We start from the raw sequence: 22,399 nt of genomic DNA, 5'->3' as shown, positions 1-22,399 counted from the left end.
ATACAAATAGACGTGTGCCTAAACTGAATGCAAATGTTGTGCTTTTACTCTTTTTTCTACAAGAAAAAGACTGAGCTCTAACTAACAAAAGATTGAGGAGAGCATTGTAAATTGACTAAAATGTTCTCTTTAAGATGTTGGATTAGTTAACAGTTGATGCTCCATTTAGATACAAACAGCCACTATATTAATCATTATTTCCAGTTTGCATATGCAATGGTATTTGACGATCTGGTTCCCCATACAAAAAAAAGTGTGTCGTTTGTGGAGGATAAAGTAAAATTTGTGATCATGTTACAACAGGACCACAATGTAACAACATAAGCTATTAAGTAAACAGCATTCGAAAGATATAGACTTTATATGTTATGCTATTAAAATTAGCAGATGACATATGCTTTTTCTATCGTGCATATAGCTGTGCAAATATGTATATTCTAAAAAAGATGTCACTGGCAGATCTAGGATTTTTCTAAATCAGGGGACATGAAGGGGCCACAATTTACATTTGTCCTCCACAATTATTGATTCAGTAACGTGCACAATAAAACCCCAACGATATTAATTCCCTACAGCCATTAACCCGGTCAAACTGAACCACTGGTCCCCTGATATACTGTAATCCAGTCTTCAACTGTGTATAGGATTCCAATTAGGATCTAAATTACAAAGCTATTGGAAAATGTTTTTAAGATTATACCTGAGACTAAAAGTGCTTCACCAGTTAAAGCTTTGTGTACTGTGTATCACACTAAGACTCGTGTTTCTGCTCCGAAAAAAGAAACTCTCGCGGGCTTTTATTTTTACCAGCTACAACCGGAAACGGCGCCTGTACCCTGGTGCAGCCTGACTGCCGCGGCTCCGCGCACATTCTCCGGCAGCAGCAGCAGTCATTGAAGGCAGCGGACACGGGGAGCAGCGGACGGCCAGTGAAGCGGATTACGGAACAAACTGTGGACATTTAACACTTTTCATTTCTCCTTCCGCTGCGCGTCCTGCCCGCTTACAGAGGTGAGCCGCCCGCCGTCTTCTGCTCCACACGAGCGCAAGTCTGCCAACGGAATAAAAGGTGTATTACGTTATCTTTGTAGAGGGAGGGGGCGGTGGTGGTTGGTCGGGGGAAACAGAGCGAGAGAGGGGGGGGGGGGGGAAGGGGAGGAGGAGGAGGAGAAGGGGGGAAGGAGGAGGAGAAGGGGGGGGGGGGGTATCTATTCTGTCTTTTGTGCGGGAGCCGATTTTGCGGTGGTCACCGAGGGCTCCGCTTGTGCTCAGGCTGGGTGTCGGGTTGTTCTCACAAAGACGTACCCTGTTAACTGTTATTGATAAGACCGCAAGAAGAACATGGGACCGGGGGCTCCTCGACAGCTTACACCCCCCCCCCCCCCCCCCCCCCCCCCCCACCACCTCGACGCGTGCCCTTTCTGCTCCAGTCCGAATCCTAACAGCGCTCCCCCCGAACTCCTTCCAAATATCAGTGGATTTAGACCCTTTCTCGTGCAGACACGTTGTAACGCACTTTACAGCAATACCATCAAAGGCTTTTCACATCATTAGCTGCCACCGATTAATTCGGTGAACACCCACTGCACCAAACTGCACTCAAATTCAGGCGAATTGAAACTTCCCGTCAAGAGCTGCCAGATATACTCTCAACATAGTACAAATCTCTCTCACTTAAATAGGTGAGGTTTAACTAATAGTGCGAAACGAAAGAGTTTAAATGTATTTTTTTTCCTTCTATTTATCCACAAAAGACTGAATGAAATAAAGAATGTTTGTCTCCAAGCAAGCAGCATTTTGCTAATTGCCCAGCGATAAGGGAATTCGACATGGTATTCTCCTCACATAACAATGTGGGGACTCTCCCTCTGTGGGGTGTGATATTCTATCAGGTCTGCTCACTAACACAAACAATATTTTACTGGGGTTGGTGGTTGTGGTTGAGGTGTTTTTGACAGTTTCACACCTGCAGGGGTAATAAAACAAATTTGCCCCATCGCTAGGGCAAGAGCCCGGGGCGACACAGTATATGGCTGTGTACACCTGACACCTGGAGACCCATCGTTTCCCACACACAGTAATAATTTTTCTAGTTTTATTGACTTTGATTATTGACCTTTACAGTACAAGTCACATTCACCCATTTACAAACATGTATGCATTTGTCTATCACACGTCATTTACGCACAGCTGACACAGCCATCAGGGGCAATTATGGATTCAATGTCTTGCCCAAGGACACTTCAGCATGTGGACTGGAGCCGGGGGAATCGGACCACCATCCTCTGCTTAGTGGATAATCCTCTTTCTTCTAAGTCACAGCGGCCCGGCGCACCATGAGAGGGACTCCATTCCCCGGAACACACAGGAGTCCTAACCTTTGGAACGATGCCCTGTGTGTGCTATCCTAACCCACATAATCCCCCCCCAATTATCAACCCATATCAATTCACCACCAAATGCAGTTAATTACATTAGATAGCGCTCATGCAGTGGCTGTTAGTCAATAGTAAGAGGCAGAGTGAGCTTGCCAAATCCGCTGTCATGTTTATCGAACAGTCTGTCCTCACTTCTGCCCAATTTCATATTCATCCCCGTGAAGACTCCCTCACATTTGCTCATCTGTGTCGTACATTTATCATACGGCCGGAACTGACATTGTAAATACAGGCCTTCACCTTGAGGTCCAGGTGCACACACACATGCACAGAGAGAGAGAGAGAGAGGGAGACAGAGATGGGGGCATTGATGACCTGCTTTGTGTCTTACATCATTGAGACTTAAGACAAACAGATGCTCAACTCAGGTGATGCTGAGGATGAGTAGTAAAAGGTCTGTGGTCTGTGTTTAACATATTACTCAGTACCTCTATAGGTATCCCTGTGGAGCTGCCACTAATGACGGCTTTCATCATTGATTCATCAGTAGATTATTTTCTGCATTTATGAGTTTTTCATCCTGTGGTGTGTAAAATATCAGCTTACGGTGTAATATGCCCCTCAGAAGCTCCTGAGCCCCTGGTGGTTTCTATTCTATCAACACCAGGTCTCGTTTGTTTAACCAAAACTAAAGGATATTCGGCTTGATCTCTTAAACCATTAAGAAACCAGAAAATGTTGGATTTTGACAGGCTGGGACCAGGGAATATCTAGTGATCATTTCCTGACGATGGATTAATTGTCAGATTGCCACATCACAGAGCCTCAGATTTGCTACAGTATTAGCAGATGGGGGTGATGACATTACCGACATACAAACAAAGACTTAGTTAAAATAGATTTATGCAGTAAAAAAATGTGGAATAAGCAATACATAGATTATTAATGGTTTATTAATGTTAGCAGTAAATTAAAATCATGTCAGGGCTCATCCCTTTGGATTAAAGTGGATTCTCTAAGAATTGCAGAAGGTGTGAGAGTTTACCCATCCTGAGGATGGACTCATCCTGAGGATGAAACGCTCAAAAACCTCTCGGGTTGTGTGTTTTTTATTTCCACCGCATGTGCTTTACGCCGCCTGTGTGTTTGCAGTGTCAGCATGTCCAGTGAGGTGCAGCCGAGGCCGGACGACAGCCCCAACACCAGTGGGGGAAGCTCGGACGCTGAGCAGAGGGAGGCGGCTCCTCCGGAACAGTCAGGCCCCGAGCAGCGGGACCAGACCCAGCCCAAAAAGAAGGAGGCCAAAATCTCCAGCAAGACCGCTGCCAAGCTCTCCACCAGCGCCAAGAGGTAAAGTCACCGCTCTGATCGTCTTTTTCTCTGCGCTCTCTGCTGCTTGCTCTGCCCCAATCGCTTTGTTTCGCCGCTCACCTGCGATTTGCCTGATCTGTCATTATGTGTTTCAGTCCTCGCTGCTGTGCTAAGTTTTGACTTTGAAAGAAATCATCTCTCAGTGGGAACAGGGAGCATTTATCTGGTGCTTTTCTGTTCCTGTGCAGAAAAATAATCAGAAACGACAAAAATACAGAATATTCCCCCTTACCTCAATTACTCATAGCAGATTTGCCGGGGAGGAAGAACGTTTTTCGGTTTGTGCACTTTCATTTTGTACGTAAACAGTGTGTAACATGCATAGTGTACACCCTCCTATGTCATGTATGTGTATCTTACTATCTTGATAATGTCCCTTTAAAATACCTAGTATTGCACGATTGAATACAGAGCAAGATTTTGTTGGTGTCTTGTGCTTGTCAGATGGAGGTCATTGACATGATTTGTATGTTATCCAACCACCAGAGGTGTCTGTAGTTCTTCCAGCCAGCCACACTTGAAGGCCTTCACAGACATGGGGGCGAGGTATCGTTTCTCATTATAACTGAGCACACTCTCAGTGTGTCTCTCCTGGAACAGTTCTATAATGAATGGAAAAAGAGAGAGCCTGAGAGAGAAGTTCTCCTTTCTCATCTATGCACTGCTGGCCAATGACTGCATGACATATTTCATCATGTTGGTTTTCGAAAGTTAGAGAAATGGTTGGTCTCAGCTCCTCATTTAATGTTGGAAAGGTGACTGGGTGGGGAGAGGGTTTCCAAAGCTATTTGACCATCAGACAAGCAGTTGTAACAGTGTATACTGGCACCGGAGCAGATACTTGGAACATACTTGTGCCAAAGGTCAGTTCCGTCAAGGACAGTTTGGCTCTGTTCAGACTTGGTATTAACATATTACCATCCAGAGAGATCTGGTCACAGGTGGAGAGTGTTATGTTTGACTGCTCACACCTGATATTAAAATGTGTTCTAGATTTGTCTCCTGTGATGGATCTCACTTCCTCGTCTATATGCAAATAATCACCTACATTTTTTTGTTCCCGAAGATCAAATTATGTTTTTACCCAGTCTGACCGCTGTTTTAAGTGCAAATGACACAATCATTTGCGCTGTGTACACCATTTGTGGAATTTGTGAGAGATGCAAAATTTGCATCTATGACTTTATATTTAATCGCTTGGAAAATGTGCGTTAAGTTTGATGTGAAAACAGCATAAAGGCCAAACTAGGTTGAAACAGACAGAATTGTCCAATTTGTCATCTGACTACGTTTGAACTGTTCCACACAGCCACAATCAGGAAAAGGAAAGTGCTCGTTTGTATGATGTGTTATCTTTCCAAAAGTCTGCTGTTATACAAATTGTCCAGATGTGCACACTTTCAGAAAATCTTTTCTCGCAGGCATTCTAAGTGCTGTACTGGTTTATAAACAGTAGTAGGTAGTAGTTTAATATTGAAAGAAAAGAGTCTGAGACAGGTCAAGCAAGGTTAGTCTTAATGAAGGCATTTTCCTTGCTGTGATTTAAATCGGCTCATCAGCCCACTATTAGCTGCATTTCTTTCTTTTTTTACACAAATGACTTCATTTTAAGCTTTATTGTTGCACCAAAGCTATTTTCATTAATCAGAGCCATTTGTTTTTACCGAAAATAGTACAGGAGTAAGTACACACAATACTGATTTATTGAATTTCACCAGCCTCTAAAAGGACCATAATAGCAAACAAAGGCACACTTTAACAGAAAAACACAGCGCTGCAGAAGTGTCCACATAAATCTGTTACAGAAATTTGAATCAAAGCATGAGATGAGTTCTCTCTCCAGACTGCAGCAACCTGAGGGTGTTAACCATTAGTGCCCAGGCATTGAAGTGGTAAAACAAGATAGAGCTATCGCCATGAAAAAAAGAAACTTGAACACAGCAGTTGAGGTGGCTGCTTGCCATCCCCTGTGGCTGACACGTCAATAGCAATGTATTGCAATAAATGCCGTTATTGCGACAGCTAGAAGTCAGACTTCCCCTGTTTCCAACACCTTTGTGAAGGGAGTGATTGTTGGAGACAGACCCCCCCTCAATACTTATATTGGATAATTTTTCAAGAGTTTCGAGACCCTGTTCTACCACATGACAAGCATTAGTTGAGGCATATAGACTTTATGGCTTATGTAAAAAACAAATGCCCTTCTTTTCCCATCACACTGGGAATATTTGTACAGATTATTTAAATGGTATAAAACTATATATCCCAACACTACATTTGCCATCATATAGCTCAGTTCTGCAATGACTTTTTTATGTCACAAACTTGCTGGCTCCTATAGGAACACTTTAGAGAAAGCCTCTTTATTTGCTCTTGCAAACATTCTGCTCCCGGTATTTCTCCTCTGGCCCAAAGGATGTGGCCTTAAACCTCCAGCCACATCTGACAGCAACGACTTCTTATCGCCAGAGATGGCTACAACATAAAAGAATAAAGACCTCCAGGGTTACCATTTTATAGGAGGGTTGACAGGCATAGTTGTTATTTAGCTGTTCTCTGTGCTAGTTAATGTAATAAATCACTGGCTGCTACACAAGCCAAAGCTTGTGCATTCCATTATAAAAGATATGCTCAGATGATATTGACTTAATTTTTGAGGCATGCAGAATGTAATAGTTTGGTGCATGCAGTGTCTAGAGGGATTATCAAATGCAATGAGCTGTGGAACATTTGAAAAAGTAAGTGTTTGGTTAAAGAGGCCTTGCAGGAGCACGATGAAGCCACAGTATAAGCAGGGCTTTCCTGTTGGATTCCCAAGGCCTCATTCATTGCAGAACTCTCCCTAACAGGTCCCCGGCTTCAGCTGTCAAAATGTGCCACCTCAGGAAATATTGCAGATAAAATTACACAGCAGCCATTCATGCTGAGAATGACTCCATAACTGTGGAGATTGTATTACAGGCTTTTTGCAAATATATGTATTTTTTTCCCTCCTCTTTCCCGAGTGAGTCGTGTGCAGTCATAGCAGCACATAGGAGACTTTAAAGGAAAATCCATGGACACTCATGAAGTGTGGTAATTGACTATTTGCACATTCATTTCTTTAGCTGATTTTCTATTGTTACAGGGATTTTTTACATTTCCCAAAAGCAGTTTAGTTCCTGTTGTAAACCTGCCGGTTTGCTCGGTCTGTGGTGATGCTGGTTATGCTGGTTTTTATGTGAAGCTGTAATAGTGACCTGCAGTAATAAAGCCGCAGCAATAAAGACCTGCTGCTGGAATCAGTCCACAGACGCCTAAAGCAGCACCACACTGCACAAAGAGCTGTTCACCTGTTTAGTCAAAGGACGGTGAAGCTTGACTCGCTCTACGCAGAACCCAGAACTGGAGAATCAGCTGTTATTGTATTTGTCGTAAATGCCCATACTGTTGTCGTGATCAACAACATCTATAAAAAGATTAGACAGACAAACCTGTCACACACTTTGTTCACAAGACAACATATATGTTAAACACAATATACCTACGGTGAACCATGAAGCAGGCGTTATACTCTATCCGAGCTGCTTGGTTGGTTGAATAATTTTTAGTTAACAGATTGCAACTGCTGGTAGGATATCTGAATACGTTAAATGTAAACCTCAGGTCACGATACAGTTGCAATGTTGGACAAGGGGACATTGTGTCCATCCGTTTTTCTAGTGTCTGAGAACAGATCCCATAACCCCTCCAGGTTGTGATTGACCAGCTCTGCGGAGATGAGAAAGCATGAGGTTATGATTGTTATACTGATCTCTGTCTCATGTGCTCATGCTAAAGAGGTTATGTTTTTGTCTGCGTTTGTTGGTCTGTCTGTTAATTGTACAAGAAAATTTGGTTTTCCAGCTCTACAAATTTATGCAAGGACGGTTCCGTCCTCATACCTGTGGTTCCCAGGGAAACAGATGATAATTAAGATAGTACCTTCATCTCAAAATGAGAAACCGTGAAAATCTGAAGCTAATTATTCTGTAATATGGAGTGAGTTTGTTCCTCTAATGTTCATGCTATAACTGTGTTCACATTGCCTTGAGACTTAAACTCCTCCTGCAGACACATTCAGTGCATTTTATTTCCTCAGTGTAAATAGCATTTCAGCACATTTGCAGTAAGAGTTTAGTGTGTTGTCAGTAAGCATCACATTGCTATCGCAAAACCGTTCATTGCCACGTCGATGCAGAAACAATACATCATGTCATTCCTTCTCCCTCGCTCTCGCCCAAGCAAATTTTATGAGCCAGCGAACAAACAGCTGAGTGAACAGACTGCAGGATCAATAAGAGTAGTCAATAATTTCCTTTTTTTCCTTCTTTCTTATTATTGGATCCTTGAGCATTTTGAGTTATAGCAGGAAAGTGTGAAAATAAGACATGGGGGGGGGGGGCTGGGCTTTCTCAGCATAGAATATGCCGTGTTTGATCTTGTGTTCTTGCAAACTTGGCAATTTGGATTCTGGAGTTCAGACTTATACCAAGGGCCTTTTAGTACCTACTCTGAGCTCTTGATCACATCTTGTGATCTTCATCAGTAGATAGAGTATGCCAAGTTCCTCTTCAGCAAACCGACGTGGACGGCCTGTCCCTGAAGGGCTCAGAAACCTGGAAAGTTGCACATCGATAAAATCTCCATCGCTCCATTTCATCCCCTCATTTGTGAACCAGACTCCGTCATTCAAGCTTAAACATGAAATTTATCAGAAGAGCTGGAGGATGACAGCAGCATTTAAAGTTGTTTGGCTGATAGTGAAGTAAAACACCTGGCTACAGGATCCTTGCAGGAAAATCACTGGCAAAGTAATATAATGAAATGAATTAAACAGTTAAAGAAAGTCTTTTCTATTCATCAAACCTTTTTCTTATGTGCTCAGTGTGGACAACAGCCAACATCTTCCCTGATAGCATGATGGCTGAGACAGCACGGTGATCAGCAGCAAAATGAATTTACCCTGATATATCAGATACGAATCCATTATCCGACATGGCCTTTTGATGTCAATATCAATTTACCTTCACGTGGGGTCGAAAATGGCAGATATTCAGCCACGCATCCCTGTGTTGATCTTGTGTAACAGGACTTGTTCTCGTGTTCAGTCACAGTGCTGTGGAGCTCATTAGATAATCAATGAGGTATTCTGTGTGCACACTCGCAGATTGATTTTACAGTCAGGATTTATGCAACTGTCTTTTGTTTTGTGTGCGTGTGTGTTTGAAAGAGTGACTATAACATAGATCTTCATCTTGTTTCAGAATCCAGAAGGAGCTAGCAGAGATAACCTTGGACCCACCACCAAATTGCAGGTAAGAGCCTGTTGATTGTGGGTTTTTAAAAAGACCATGTGCTCTGACACCCGAGGCACTTTTGTGTGTGTGTTTGTGTGTGTGAGAGCTGTGTATGTGTTTGTGTGTGTGAGCTGTGTGGATGGATTGTGCCGGCTGAGTGAGTCACATGAATGGCGCAGGTAGATCACTGTGCTGTGTTTGCACCTCTGTGTGCTCAGGCTGAAGCATAATGAATGGCCCCTGTAAGCAGTCTGAGACATGAAAACAGGGTGAGAAAATAAAATAAATAAATACCTGTGCGATAGACCTGATTGGCAGTGTTTACCGCTGTGATCGCTGTAGCAACAGTGTTGTGTTAGCTCACACTCCCTGAGGATGGGAAAGGCCCTCCATTGTGGCTTGACTGGTTTGCAGGCTTTATTTTGCTGCCGAGTCGGAGCGTGGTGAAAGACAGGGGTGCCTCCTGCCAATCAAGATTTGAGTAATGGCATTCATTGTGTGGGGCTTTCTGTTGGGTCACCGTTTGTCATTCTCCTTAAAGTGAAAGCTTTTGGGAGCAGTGTTGGGAGTGCGAGGAGGAGGAGGAGGAGGGGAGGTGTCGCAGGCAGCGAGCAGTAAGTTAACAAAGTTCAGACTTTTCCTGCAGGGCTGAGAAAGCAGGGAGACTCAGTGATGCATGAAAGCTCTCAGGCAGAGCAGCTGGGTTTTTAGTCACTCCAAACAGAGTTACCCAATCCAGGGATTTACTGATCCAGCATTTTCTCTTCCAACAGCAACCCTGATGCTTCTAATCAGTGCTTTACAGCTCAAATAAAAAATCTGCCAAACTTATTGGAATCCATCTTTTTGTCCACCATCGTTTTGGGGTTTTGCTAATTTTAATTATATTGTTGTAGACTGGGGAAGCACAGTGGTGATTTCCATGTCTCTGAAGTTTTTTGTGTGGAGTTTGCATTTTCTCTATTTCTGCGTGGGCTTTCTGTGGGTACTCCCCATTCCTCCCACAGTACATGCAGATTGGATTAGGTTATTTGAAGAATCTTGAACATTGTGTGAAGGTGGGAATGTGAGTGTGAATGGTTGTTTCTCTCTGAGTGTTGGTCCTGTTATACGCTAGTGACCTGTCCAGGGTGTACCCCGTCTCTTGGCCAATGTTAGCTAGGATTGGCTCAAGCTTCCCCTGTGACCCTCAAAGGATAAGCAGTTCAGATAATGGATGAATGGATGTCCAAGACTGCTGAGACAGATTCTTTTGTTATAGTAACTCGGTTATATTTGTACCATATCCAGACCCGAGAGCAGATGCCTCTCCAATACATGCCCCATGCACAGGCTGTCTATTCTTGTGATAGACACGTCTTACAAACACAAAGCACTGAGCGGCTCTGATGAATGGTGATGCATGCAGATGCTCATTGTCCTCTGGGTGTCCACAAAGAATAGCTCAGGCAGAAGGTTTGGTATTTAATCAGTGTCTGGATATCACGCGCACATACACACAATGCTCATGCACGTAATACGATCCTACAGAACAGTATCACATGCACGAGTGAGAGAGCATTCTGCTCTGTGTGCACAAATGAAGTCTCTTGAGCTCGGGACTGTGATGAGGGTGAGCTTGACCCTCCCTACGCGCTCGCCTGCTCAACATGCATTCAGGCCCTTTTGAAGCTTTGGCAGGGACAGCGACTGATGTCTGCCGTTATGATTGGTCTCTTCCTGGCCTGGAGAGAAGCCAGAATCCACGCAACAGAGTCACAACTGAAAGAAAACCATTACAATACAGATATATCAGGATATAAAAGAGGAGCCACATGCGTAGAATACACAGACAAAAATCTCAACTTGTAAAGACGAGATAAGAGAGCTTTTGTTGATAAGGGCTGACGCCAGTGTCGATACGCTGTGCACAACAATATGTGGTTTCCACTGTTGCATTTATACATCATGTTCAGTCTCTTGCATGCTCTAGGTGGCACCCCTGTGAACACTCTGAATATTTTGCTCTAGTTGTGAATGTCGTGTGGACATTTTCGGAGTTCATGTCTGAAAAAGAGCGTAGGTGAAAGCTCTGGATGATCCATAGTGGCATTTTCACTATAGTCACCATGTATTCTGGGATATTGTTAATCTATATTACATTATGTATGCCTGGAATGGTTTTCCATTTTGAATACGTGATATTAACATTATGCCCGGTAACAACTGGACTGCAAATACATTATTTGAGAAATCCAGATTGTTGCTGCAGTCTGTGCCGGAACTGTAGTGTGTAATACATCACACCTGTGATTCCATAAAGCTGGCCCTCAGTCTGAAAGAACGCACTGGGGCAGAGCTATTATGATGGCTTTGCTTGTTCCAGTGTAATCAAGCAAAGGCAGCATATAGAGTGGTCTTCCTAACAGCAATGTAGACCCTATATATCATTTCTGTATAATACTGTTTCTGTATAAAACCCACACTGCATAACAATCTGACGCCAGGCATGTTGGCTAATAAATCAGTATTATGAGCTGCATTGCTGTGGATCTGAACATTCCGTTAATGATGTTTCTGACGGAACTGTAGTTAATGTGGCGTGCCTCTCTCGGTTTTCTTAATCCAGTTACTCAAAGGTCATCATTAAGATAATGTTACTTTTTACCTCTCCTTTATCGACTTTAACTAAGCATTTAATGAGGTCTGACATTACTTTCTTCGTGCTGTGTTTCAAAAGACCGTAACAACGGAAAATGTGGAACATTTCTATTTGAGAAAACCAGTATAATCACCTCCGGCTCCTTTGTACAGGCCTACCATTGCCTTTACTTTGAAATTTGCACTAATTGCAAAGCACATAAATGAGGTTATGATTAACACATTAAAACGACCTCTCTGCTGCAGATGAAGAGTGTAGAGCAGGGGAACTACTTTTAATTTGGATGTGGACAGTCATGTTAGGGCCAAGGTCAGTCAGGGGACGAATCCAGCACATCCAGCAGATACAGATGTGAATTCAAACTAATCACAATTGTACACAAACCTGAGATGGACTCATGCATTTAATAAATAAATGCACACACAGTTAATGGACGCAAGCCTGAACAACCCCTAAAGGATCTTCATGAACATTGTTTTTTTTTCGTCTTCATCTGTTGTAGTTCTTGACAATGCTCAACACTTGCTGGTTTAGTATGTTAACTCATCAAATGGAATCAGCATTTTGACAGGCCTAAAAAAAGCCATTTTACCTTTTGAAAAGTTTCTATCTAAACCTTTCACAATAAAACCATTAATCTACCAAAGCTGAATGAAGTGTAATTAAACAGCCACTATTTTTATGAAGGGACTATCTGTAACAGTCGGAGAGATCTCTCCAGAACCTGCCGGCTGTTTGTTGGCCCTCAAACTATCAAACCCAGCGCTAAACCTGCTGAAGCAAGCCATTATGTTTCCTGACAAGAGGACCAAACAGCAGAGAGAGGAAAACAAATTTCACGGGCAGACACTTGTATACTAAATTACATTTTTTGTGTTTTTCCTTGAAGAATGTCTGCAGTGAAAAGGAGTCCTCGTGACGAATGGATTGAGCTCGGCTGCAGTCGGGAATCCTCAGTCATAAGTGAAAAATAATGCTCGAGTCGTTTGAGCATTTTTCAGGGGGAGTCAGACACATAAGCCACCGGAGGCGTGGTTGCTGCTTGAAATGTAGATTCCAGCATTCGTATGCCCCTTGGGGTTTTTGCCCCACCTTTTAACAGCTCCCAATTCCCCCAGAAGGCTGTCACATCCCCGGTGTTTGATTTAGTCTACGCGTTTCACCACAACAATTCCATTTCAGCCTGTCCTTTTGTGTGAAAACCGAAAGCACAATTGCACATTGTGGGTCTTAAAAAACCCCTCTGTCTAGATGAATTCCCTCCAACAGTACTGTACCTCCTCACACACAGTGGCTGTTTTGATCAAAAGGCTCCACATCTCCCCAGCCCTTTCTTCACCTACTAATTGATCTGACAGTGTTAAATAGGCTGCGTTCGCAGAAAGACATCAGATGTGAGGGGTTATGAACGGACGCTCATTACCCCACAGGCTTCTTTTTTTTCCTCCCGCCAGAATAAAGCACAGTTCATGATCACAGCAGCTCCAGCAAACATCCTCTTTGGCTCATTTTGTACATTCCCTTCCTCAGTAGCTCAGTAGCGTGAATGGTACTGTAATCCCTCTCGGGAGTGAGAGAATAGAAAACACTTTTAACTTTTACCGAGACATGCCTTGTTTTCCTTTGGCTTCACTTTAAACAGATTTAGTGGAATTTTTTGGAACCATATGAGGGAATATTTTTCATCATTCTTTTTAATCATCTTTGTCACACTGCCAGAGAGTAATTAATTGAATGTGACAAGCACTCTGGCAGGGTATGGAAATAGCCCCCACACCAGACATATTATATTAGCCCATTGCTTGGTGGCCTTCCTGTGTGTGTGTGTGTGTGTGTGTGTGTGTGTGTGTGTCTGCGTGCATAGGTGTGTACGTGTGTGCCTTTTCCATAATTACCATATCCTTTCATGATCGTCCTGGCAGCATTTTGATAAGAATCCCCCATCTCTCTCTCTCTCTCTCTCTCTCTCTCTCTCTCTCTCTCTCTCTCCCCCGCACTATCATTCATGCTCCCTTTCTCTCCCTCTCTCTCTCCTTAATCCCGGTAAAACTGTGTGTGTTCCAGGGGAATAACTTCCCAGTGAATAGCTGTATCATCTAACCACTGACATTAATAAGGCAGAAGTGTCAGTGCAGAATGGGTTGGAATGAGGGAAAAGTATATTGATCCGTGACTATCAGTCTGTAGATAGGATTGACTCAAACAAAACACTGTCATCTGAATTTAAGTGCCCGAGAGGAGGCAGATGCTGATGCCAGAGTGATTCTACATTTTCATCCATCATGTGGCAACAAACAAGTGATTAGCAGTGAGCTGGAGCTTTGCACTGGAGTAAACTAATGTGTACTTAATTTCATGCTATTATCCAAGGTTGAAAAAAAACAACTAAGAAATACGCTCAGCAGTATTACCATGGGATCCCACAGGATCAAATCTATTCAGCTGACACTGCTCTTATACTAAATAACTAAAGCAAGTCAATGACTGATGGATGAAAGGTCTCCTTTCCACCCTCTGCACAAATGTGAAACCAAAGTATCCAGGATATGGGTGCTGTCTTCCCGCGCTGGAGATGTCATTCAGAGCAGTAGTCTGCACAGGGGTGATCGTGGAGTTGACATTGAGGTCTTGCTGATACATGCACTTGACCTAATTACAAATCAGTCTCAGTGGGGGACAGCTCACCTATTTTTATATAAAATTATTTGGTCATTCAGCTCAATTTGGTTTTTAAAACCACAATACAATTGAACATAGTATAATATGGCTGCAGTTAAGGATTATTTTCATTACAGATTAGTCATCAGTCATTTGGTTAGAAAAACGTTACGAATTCAATTCTTAAGTCTGGTCTTGTCTTGCAAACAGTTCAGCTTTTCACATTGCTGTAACGTATTAAATCATGAAAAATAAATACATAGTTTTGAAATTAAACATTAATGTTATGTGAATATATGACGTATTTCACACTGCAAGCAGCATTTAACTAATGAAAGTTATCATGGCTGTCATCTGTTAATAGCAATAACCAACTGATGAAATGCTCATGCATCGAATGTGAAATTATGCAAGAAAAGAGAATCTAAATTTGATTTCACTCCGCTGCAGCCATTACATAAACAACAGTCGCTTAAATACTAATAATCACACTTAAGTGAGCCATGAAATCGAGGAAACACATTTTAATTATGTTGTCAGTCGTAACCTTTCTCTGGTGTTGAGGAGGATGATTATCAAAAGCATGTAATAGGCAAAATGCTATGTGGAAACATTTTAAAATCAGTAATTGTCACCTTTTATAGGTGGAGTTTGATATTAAGATTTTAAACAAGAGTCACATATGCACATGGGAATGTACTGCATGCTGTGTCGGTATGTCAGGGAAAAGGTTTTTCATCTATGCTGTGGAGGCGGACTGTGTTCTTACCAGTCACTCATCTCATATGGCTCTCTCAGAACTGTGTGTTTGCTCTGAACCATCAGTCTCTGAGCAGCTGTTACAGCTGTGAGGACAGTAATACATCAAAGTCCGAAGCAGGAGTCCTGTATCGGCACCATCAAAGGGCTTTGAGTGTCCTAACACTGCCACAAGACGACATTTAAAGATGTCAGTTGAATGTGCAGTATGAATTACATTTCTCGCACTTTGCCCACAGTAGTCTCTCAGTGATTGACAGGGGGGAAATTAGTGGAGGATGTTATTGCCTACAGAGCTATATGCTGTCTGTCAGCTCTTTTCCAGCTGTAATAAACTAATAGAAGTGGAGCTTTTACTACACAGATGATAAATCCAAAAGCCAACAACACTAGGAACAGTGTCCCACTGTAAAAAGTGCTATAATGTTCTTGGGCATAAAAGACAATTAGAGGTTTAAGGGGTTTTATTAACTTGAATAATCAGCATATAAAATGTCCATTGGATTGTTTACCAAGGTCATGGATTTAAGATATTTAGTAACATTGTTAGCTTGTTCACATCTTCCCTGAATACAATGCACTAAGCTTAGAATTCAGCACTAATCCATTTTTTCCTTGTATGACAGAATAAGTTGGTTCTCTCTGCTCCAAACAAAGTCAACACACACCATATTGAAGATACAGTAAATCAGACACTTCTTGCAGCACTTGAATCATGTGGAAGATATGGAAGAAGACAGCTGTACAAATAGCTAAAGCTGTCATGTCTCACTTTCCATGCTCATTTATAAACTGAAATTTTAAGTGCACAGAACCCAGATTTCAATTTAATTATCGAATTAATAGACCAAAGTAAAACTTCTGAGTTGCAATCTTCGACTATATTACCTTAACTTAGCAAAATTAATTAGGCTTAACAGCCAAACCTCAAATCTGAAAGAAGTTTGATCATTACAACAGCACAGAGTCAAAAGAGAAAAAAAAACAATTCAACCACAGGCTGCTCTTTCAAACACCATTCAAGCAGCTTTTAAAGTGTGGATCTCGCAGATTAAGTGGCATTGTTAGCCTCTAGCACATTGGAATGACTTCTGACTGAAGCTGATAAAATAAGCTGGATGTAACTAACATTGTCGTGATTGAGGTTTAATCACACTTCCCTGAGAAGCAGGACTCACCCTTGCAAACACAATCCATTCAGTAAACAGTTAAATACAATCCGGGGGGGGGGGGGGGGGCTTATTTAATAAAAACACAATTACAGTAAAAGTCAATACTCAGTTCATATATATCGGACTGATTTTATTAATTAGGAATAATTTGCCATGTGCAGTATTTAGAAAATTGATGAAGTTATACATTGCATCGCATTAAGATGTTTTGAATGGTTGACAGGTGAATGGTAATCGAATTGTGAGGTAGATTCCCACCTGTAGTCTTACTAAGCCTTTAGTTTTTACCCCATTAGCTTCCAACATTTAAAGACTTAATTAGTAAACCCGAAGTCTTTGTTTATGAGCCACACAGAAGTGTGTCGACACTTTTGAAAGAGAATGCATCTATACACCTAAAACACAAGCCAACATTTTTCAAGAGCTGCTCGGTCACATACTTGACAGAGGCTTCTTTTCTTGTGTATGTGGGAAGTGGTCTGGCTGTAGTTCAGGTCTGCAGTCCGACTCTGCAGCACCATCCCAGCATTCTATTTTAGCGGTTGCTCTGTCTTGTCAGATAAAAAGGAGGACGGCTGGTTTGTTATTAGGAAACATCCTGCAGTGAAGCAGCCGTCTGGTGGGCACACCTGCTGTTCCGCCAGCAACTCACCGCTCACACTGAAAGTCGCTTCCTTTGTTCACATGAGCAGCGAGAAAAAGGAAATGATGTGCGATCACAACAACAAATAGACTATGTTTGAAACGTTGAAATCCAACCGACGTGCATTCAGTGTGATGCAAAATGAGCTGGGGCACTGTTTGCCTTACAGTGCAGAGCCTGTGGTTCCCCCGTGATGAGGGTGGTTCATAATAATGACAACAGCAGGCTGCTACATGATAACAATGCAATGTGACATGATGAAATGAGATGTCTCTGTTTCTCTGCTTCCTTGTCACTGATCTTTATCACACTTCAGACTCAGAATAGCAGAAACATTTCTGTCTTGTCGCCAGGCTGTCAGAGGTGCCGTCCTCATTTGAGCTCAAGGTTACATCCCACGACTCACTCTGGACACTTTTGTGAAATCCCAGTTTATACAGTTGATACTGAAGGGTAATGCCTAGTCTGAATATTTCTAGATTTTTATTAACTGAGAAAACACAACTACCCAGTTAAGTCATAGAAATACAACAAACTATGTTCAATGTTGATATAAAGTAAACACAACTTAAGACTAATACTTCTATTTACTCACTCTCCCCTGCTTTACTGAATATATTTTTCCTAGTTTGGTATCAAGGAATTTGACTGGCCTGCACGCCCCCTCCCCAACACACACACACACACACACACACACACACACACACTTCCCCTCCTCTGGCTTTTGGATAAACTGGAACACCGGCTACGAGCCAGGTCTCTTCACCCAACATCAGTGTTGGGTCTGACTAATGCTCCTGTGGCTTAATGGGAGCAAATCCCTCCGGCCAGCTTCCAACATCTGGTAGAAAGACTGAAACCGAACGCAGGAGGAATAGGAGGAGCAGCCGAATAGTTTTTACATGACATGTTACTAATCACAAATAGGTCAGGTGCAGACAATACTCATGGCTCCTACAGTGTAGAGCAGACTCTCTAAGATAATTTATGTATCAACTCAATAGGCCCTAAGGGAAAAAGAGTTTGCTGTAGATAATTCAGTTGTACTTTCACAGTTTCGTTAGCACCAACTCATGATGTCATTTTTCCTGTTCAGTTGTGCAGCCGGAGAGATATGTGAATTCATCTTTTTTCAAAAAAGCTAAACTTTATTTTACTCAGTAGATTGGGGTTCAGTAACATTATAGTATGTCAGGTCTGTTCATTTAGTCCAAATAGTTTGAAATCTTATTCAGATCAGGTGCTATAGATGTTTCACAATCTGTCAGTTAGTTGTTTAGGTAGTTATTTTGTTGTTCATACATTTTCTCTTCTATCCAACACACATCATCCGGATCAGCCCTATCACATCATCCCAAATGTATCACAGTCTGTCACAGTGTCCTAATTCAGGGGCCACCTCCTTTTTTGAGCCGTGTAGTCTGCAAAGGCCAACTGAAATGAGACGGTCTGGTACAGAGGATTTCCATGAGCCGCATCGCCAGCTTGTCCCGCCCTTATTGCTGTTGCCTGGCAACAGAGCAGCAGTTAGACACGACAAGAAAGTTTTAATGCCCCTTGGTTTCTAACACGGGAGCTGTTCGGTTGAGTTGAAGCCTGATATTCAAAGCATTGGCTTGTTGTTTGTCGGTGCCCTGACCCCTTTGAAAAACAGTTAGTGACCAAAGCACAATGAATCTCGGGATAGATTGAGCCGAGAAGGATCCACACATTGGAGCCTGGCAAGGAGCCGTCAAAATGGGACAGCCTGGTCGCACCCCTCTGATGCATCAGTCATTAAATAGATCCTCTGAAGGATGCAGTCATTAAATCGAGACACCTTGTGTATTGTCTCACTTATTATGTCTCTTTTCACTTAATAATATAGATGTTAATGGCATCTGGTGCTTTCAATGTATCCTGCTGACTTTGACTTTGTTCTAAATAATTTATGCGGCATTTAACGGCACATTAATTAATGTTTTCCAACTTGTTGCTGGAACCTGGAAACAAGATTAGCAGCAGCACATTTGAAATGCTGCTGCAATAGATGTCACCCATAAAAAGAACAGGTGTCGCCTCCTATTTCTTTTCACAACTTATTTTGCTCAATCTGCCGGCTACATTGCCGGAAAAGACTCGAGGAGATGGATAATTTCTCATGAGAGGAGTTGCCGTTTTTCTTACTGAGCAACAGAAGCCCACAGTCAACCGTTCATGGCTGTATAGAGGTGTTACTGACTGACTGTTATTTCTCTCTCCTCACAAATACGATGTGAGGCTGCAGATACCAGCCTCCACACACCACTGCAACAGTTAAGTGGTTCAGTGTCAATGTTAAATTAATTGCAGCTGATGTAATTTGCTATTAATTTGTCATTTTAACTGGCAAATGGGATGATCCTGGTAAAATATACTAATGTGTATTGGAAAATGATCTCAATGTGTTTCATATCACATACTTTGCCTGTAAGAAAAATAGAAGAAAGATAAAAAAAAGTTGAAATTAGACATTTTTCCAACCTGTAATTTTTTCCAAAACCAAATATCTAGTTTCGAACGATTCTCTAAATCTGAGTAACGGACATGCAGTGTTGTCTAGGCACAAAATCTGGACCTAATAAGTCACAGAGGTTTCACTATGAGTAATCACAGGTGCTGTGTGTGTCAGGTAGTCATGTATCACAGAGGTGACGGTTTGGGGTCTAAAAAACGTGACCTTAAAGAAAATCATTATCAGTAGTTGGGACGATGTAACTGGGACAGCAAGTGAAATGAAGTGGAGTCCACGAACAGCCCTGACTCTCATGACCTGTATCTTGGCCACAAAATGGTTTAGTAGTACTGTGCATGTACTTTTACTGAAGATTTCTGGATATATGGAATGCAGCTGTCCCTGTCTGAACGTGAGGGAGCCTTAACTGCAGCTGTCTGATTCATTCCAGTGACTCCAGCAGGGGTTGTGTGGTTGTAGGTCTAATGGAACATTTACTACAGGAAGTGGCTGCTTAGGGCCAATTTGTTCTCCTGTAAAAGATCTGAGCACGGTGCTGAACTGACAGATCAGTGCAGAATTGTGCACAGTGGGGTCGGCAACACAGAGACAAATCATGTTCCTTCATCCTCACAGTTTAGGGAGCCTGTCTTTTTAAATCCCAAACACAATTTAATTTGTATTTATAAATACATTTTTTTCTCTATTTTTTTATTCTTGTCATGCTGGGAATTCAGAAAGATCTCTGCTGATGTTTTTGTGGCCTGCAGATGTTCAGTTTCAACTTGTATCTTAAAGTTGAAATAAATGAAAGCCAGAATCAAATCAAGTCTTGTCAATCATCAGTTTCAATAAAGAAATGGATGAACTGTTCCTGATACAGATCCATAACAGGCAGGCTTACAAAGTTCTGTTTCACCAGATCACGTAAGATCATTACTTTTCATTTTCTGGTCAGGTGAAGTTAAAACCTGCTCTATAATTATTCTATCAAACTGAACTTTATTTAATCTATAATCTGTCACGGGGAATATACCACATTTTTTTTAACTGTTACACTATTTTTATATTATAATCCCTAAGCTATTTTTTAAGATTTTGTTTTGTTGGTCTGTCTGTCTGATATTAAGCATGATTATGCAAAAACTATGTAATATAGATGTATTACCATGAAAAGCGGTGGAATGATGCGTTATGGGTTGGGGAAGAACCCATTAAATTAGGGGAGCTGGATCTAATTAAATTGGCAGATCCAGGAAAACGTTCTCTGCAGCATTTCCCACAGAATTGGACGATAACAACTTTATGAATGCTAGCTCTGTGCAAGCATGCAGCTAATAGCTCTGCACACTATAACTATACAATGCAGTAACAGAGCAGAGCACCAAGTTTGAGATTGTTTATGTTAATATGAAGAGTGTAAACATTTCTTTGGTACATTGTGAAACTGTGGCAGGACAAATCAGAATATGCCATCTGGATAATTAATGGGAAACACGGCTTGGTCGAGGTGAGGCCTTGGCACTCTCAGAGTACCCTTCAAGTTCAATGAGCATCAATGCTGAACAGGAATATGGACATACAGTGTGTATTTCTCTGTTTGCTGTATCAACATGTGGAACTCCTTACCCTACAGCACTCAAACCTCATCAGCGTGACCATTGCAAACTCAATTTTTAACAGAGGGAAGAGTCGTAGAGTCAGGAACAATCCACTGCCTGTATTGTATTGTGCATCTTTTAAAGGCCGGTCCTCAGATGAATGTTCAATGTGATCGATCATCACCTACTGAGCCCAACCGCTGTCATCTAGTTACTTGATTGTTAAAACAGTCTCCTCATTTATTAAACATGGATCCTTTGATGAGGGTTTTAACACCATTGCTCGTCTTCTCTGCCTTTGTCAGATGCCTCATAAAATGATTTACGGTGATATTCGGTGCTGAAATAAAAATCTGTTTTATTATTATTAGATCAACAAAAAAATCAACCCGCGGCTATTTTGACAATTACTTAACAATGTCATTACATTTTTTAGTCTAGCTCTTACATTGTGATGATTTGCCAAGATCCCTTATCTAATATCAGAATTTCTTTACAACCATTTTTTTTCTTTTTCTTTTTTCATTCTTGAGTCTGTTGCATGTTGGAAGCACAATTATAAGTGGCTTTGATATATATAAATATATATGTATATCAAGCCAATCGTGTTGTTGCACCAGCAGTGCACAGTGTTTTTTACTGATGTCAGGCCGATTTTTCAAAAACCATAGAAGACAAAACATTTTGCAAAACAAAAACCTGTTTGATGCATCTACTTTATTTATTCAAAGACTAGGCAAAAACTCATTTGTTCAAACACTGGTGGGATGAGCTGAAGGCGTCGCATCACGGCACAGTAGATGAAAAAACCTGTTAGTTTGAGGCAAAGTCACCACATTTTCTAATGTTATTTATCAGATTTGAAGGTGCTATAAATGACAGGGTTTATGTCCTGACCAGTGGAAGTACAGTACAAGCTCTCACCCAATTCACTAAGATAGAGGCCTCATCTTGTTAGCCTGAAATATCTGCATTGCCAAGATGGCTGCCAAGTGGCGAGACTTGCCTAAAGGACTTTGGTGTAAATCTCCTTTATTCCGATCATGTTGCTGCTATTCTACTGCTATTTTCCCCTCGTCTGCTTCTGCTCCTCCTTCCTCATTCATTTAACCCCTTCTCTTGTCTGCAGTTAGCTACAGCTGACTAAGCCTGTCTCCGCAGTGCTTTGTGTGTGTGTGTGTGTGTGTGTGTGTGAATGAGGTCATCAGTGTGTATATCAGCGATGCACATCATGTCTTTGTGTTGGATGAATGATTAGCCTTTCATTAAATATGCTATCCTGGTCTGTAGCTGAAGGACTGCAGTATCCTCCTCAAGAGCGGCTCAGTCTCGACAGAAAGCCATAAAGGCAGTTACACATCCTCTCTATCCACACACACTCTCAC

At 41.8% G+C, this 22,399-nt stretch overlaps 1 protein-coding gene across 1 annotated transcript in view; it reads left to right on the top strand.

Annotated features, from left to right (window-relative positions):
• The first annotated feature begins 850 nt into the window (after nucleotides 1-850).
• Nucleotides 851-22,399, top strand: part of LOC128461281 (ubiquitin-conjugating enzyme E2 E2) — a 55,068-nt gene continuing 33,519 nt past the window's right edge. Inside the window, exons 1-3 of the mRNA XM_053446118.1 lie at nucleotides 851-1,011; nucleotides 3,531-3,728; nucleotides 9,035-9,085. Of these exons, the coding sequence (XP_053302093.1) occupies nucleotides 3,538-3,728; nucleotides 9,035-9,085 (242 nt within the window). The 5' untranslated portion in view covers nucleotides 851-1,011; nucleotides 3,531-3,537. The remainder of the gene's footprint in view (nucleotides 1,012-3,530; nucleotides 3,729-9,034; nucleotides 9,086-22,399) is intronic.

The sequence above is a fragment of the Pleuronectes platessa genome, chromosome 18 (assembly GCF_947347685.1).
Source record: "Pleuronectes platessa chromosome 18, fPlePla1.1, whole genome shotgun sequence".
Taxonomy (NCBI): Eukaryota; Metazoa; Chordata; class Actinopteri; order Pleuronectiformes; family Pleuronectidae; genus Pleuronectes; species Pleuronectes platessa.
The sequence above is the reverse complement of the archived record's forward strand: the minus strand, read 5'-3'. Positions and strand labels throughout refer to the sequence as shown.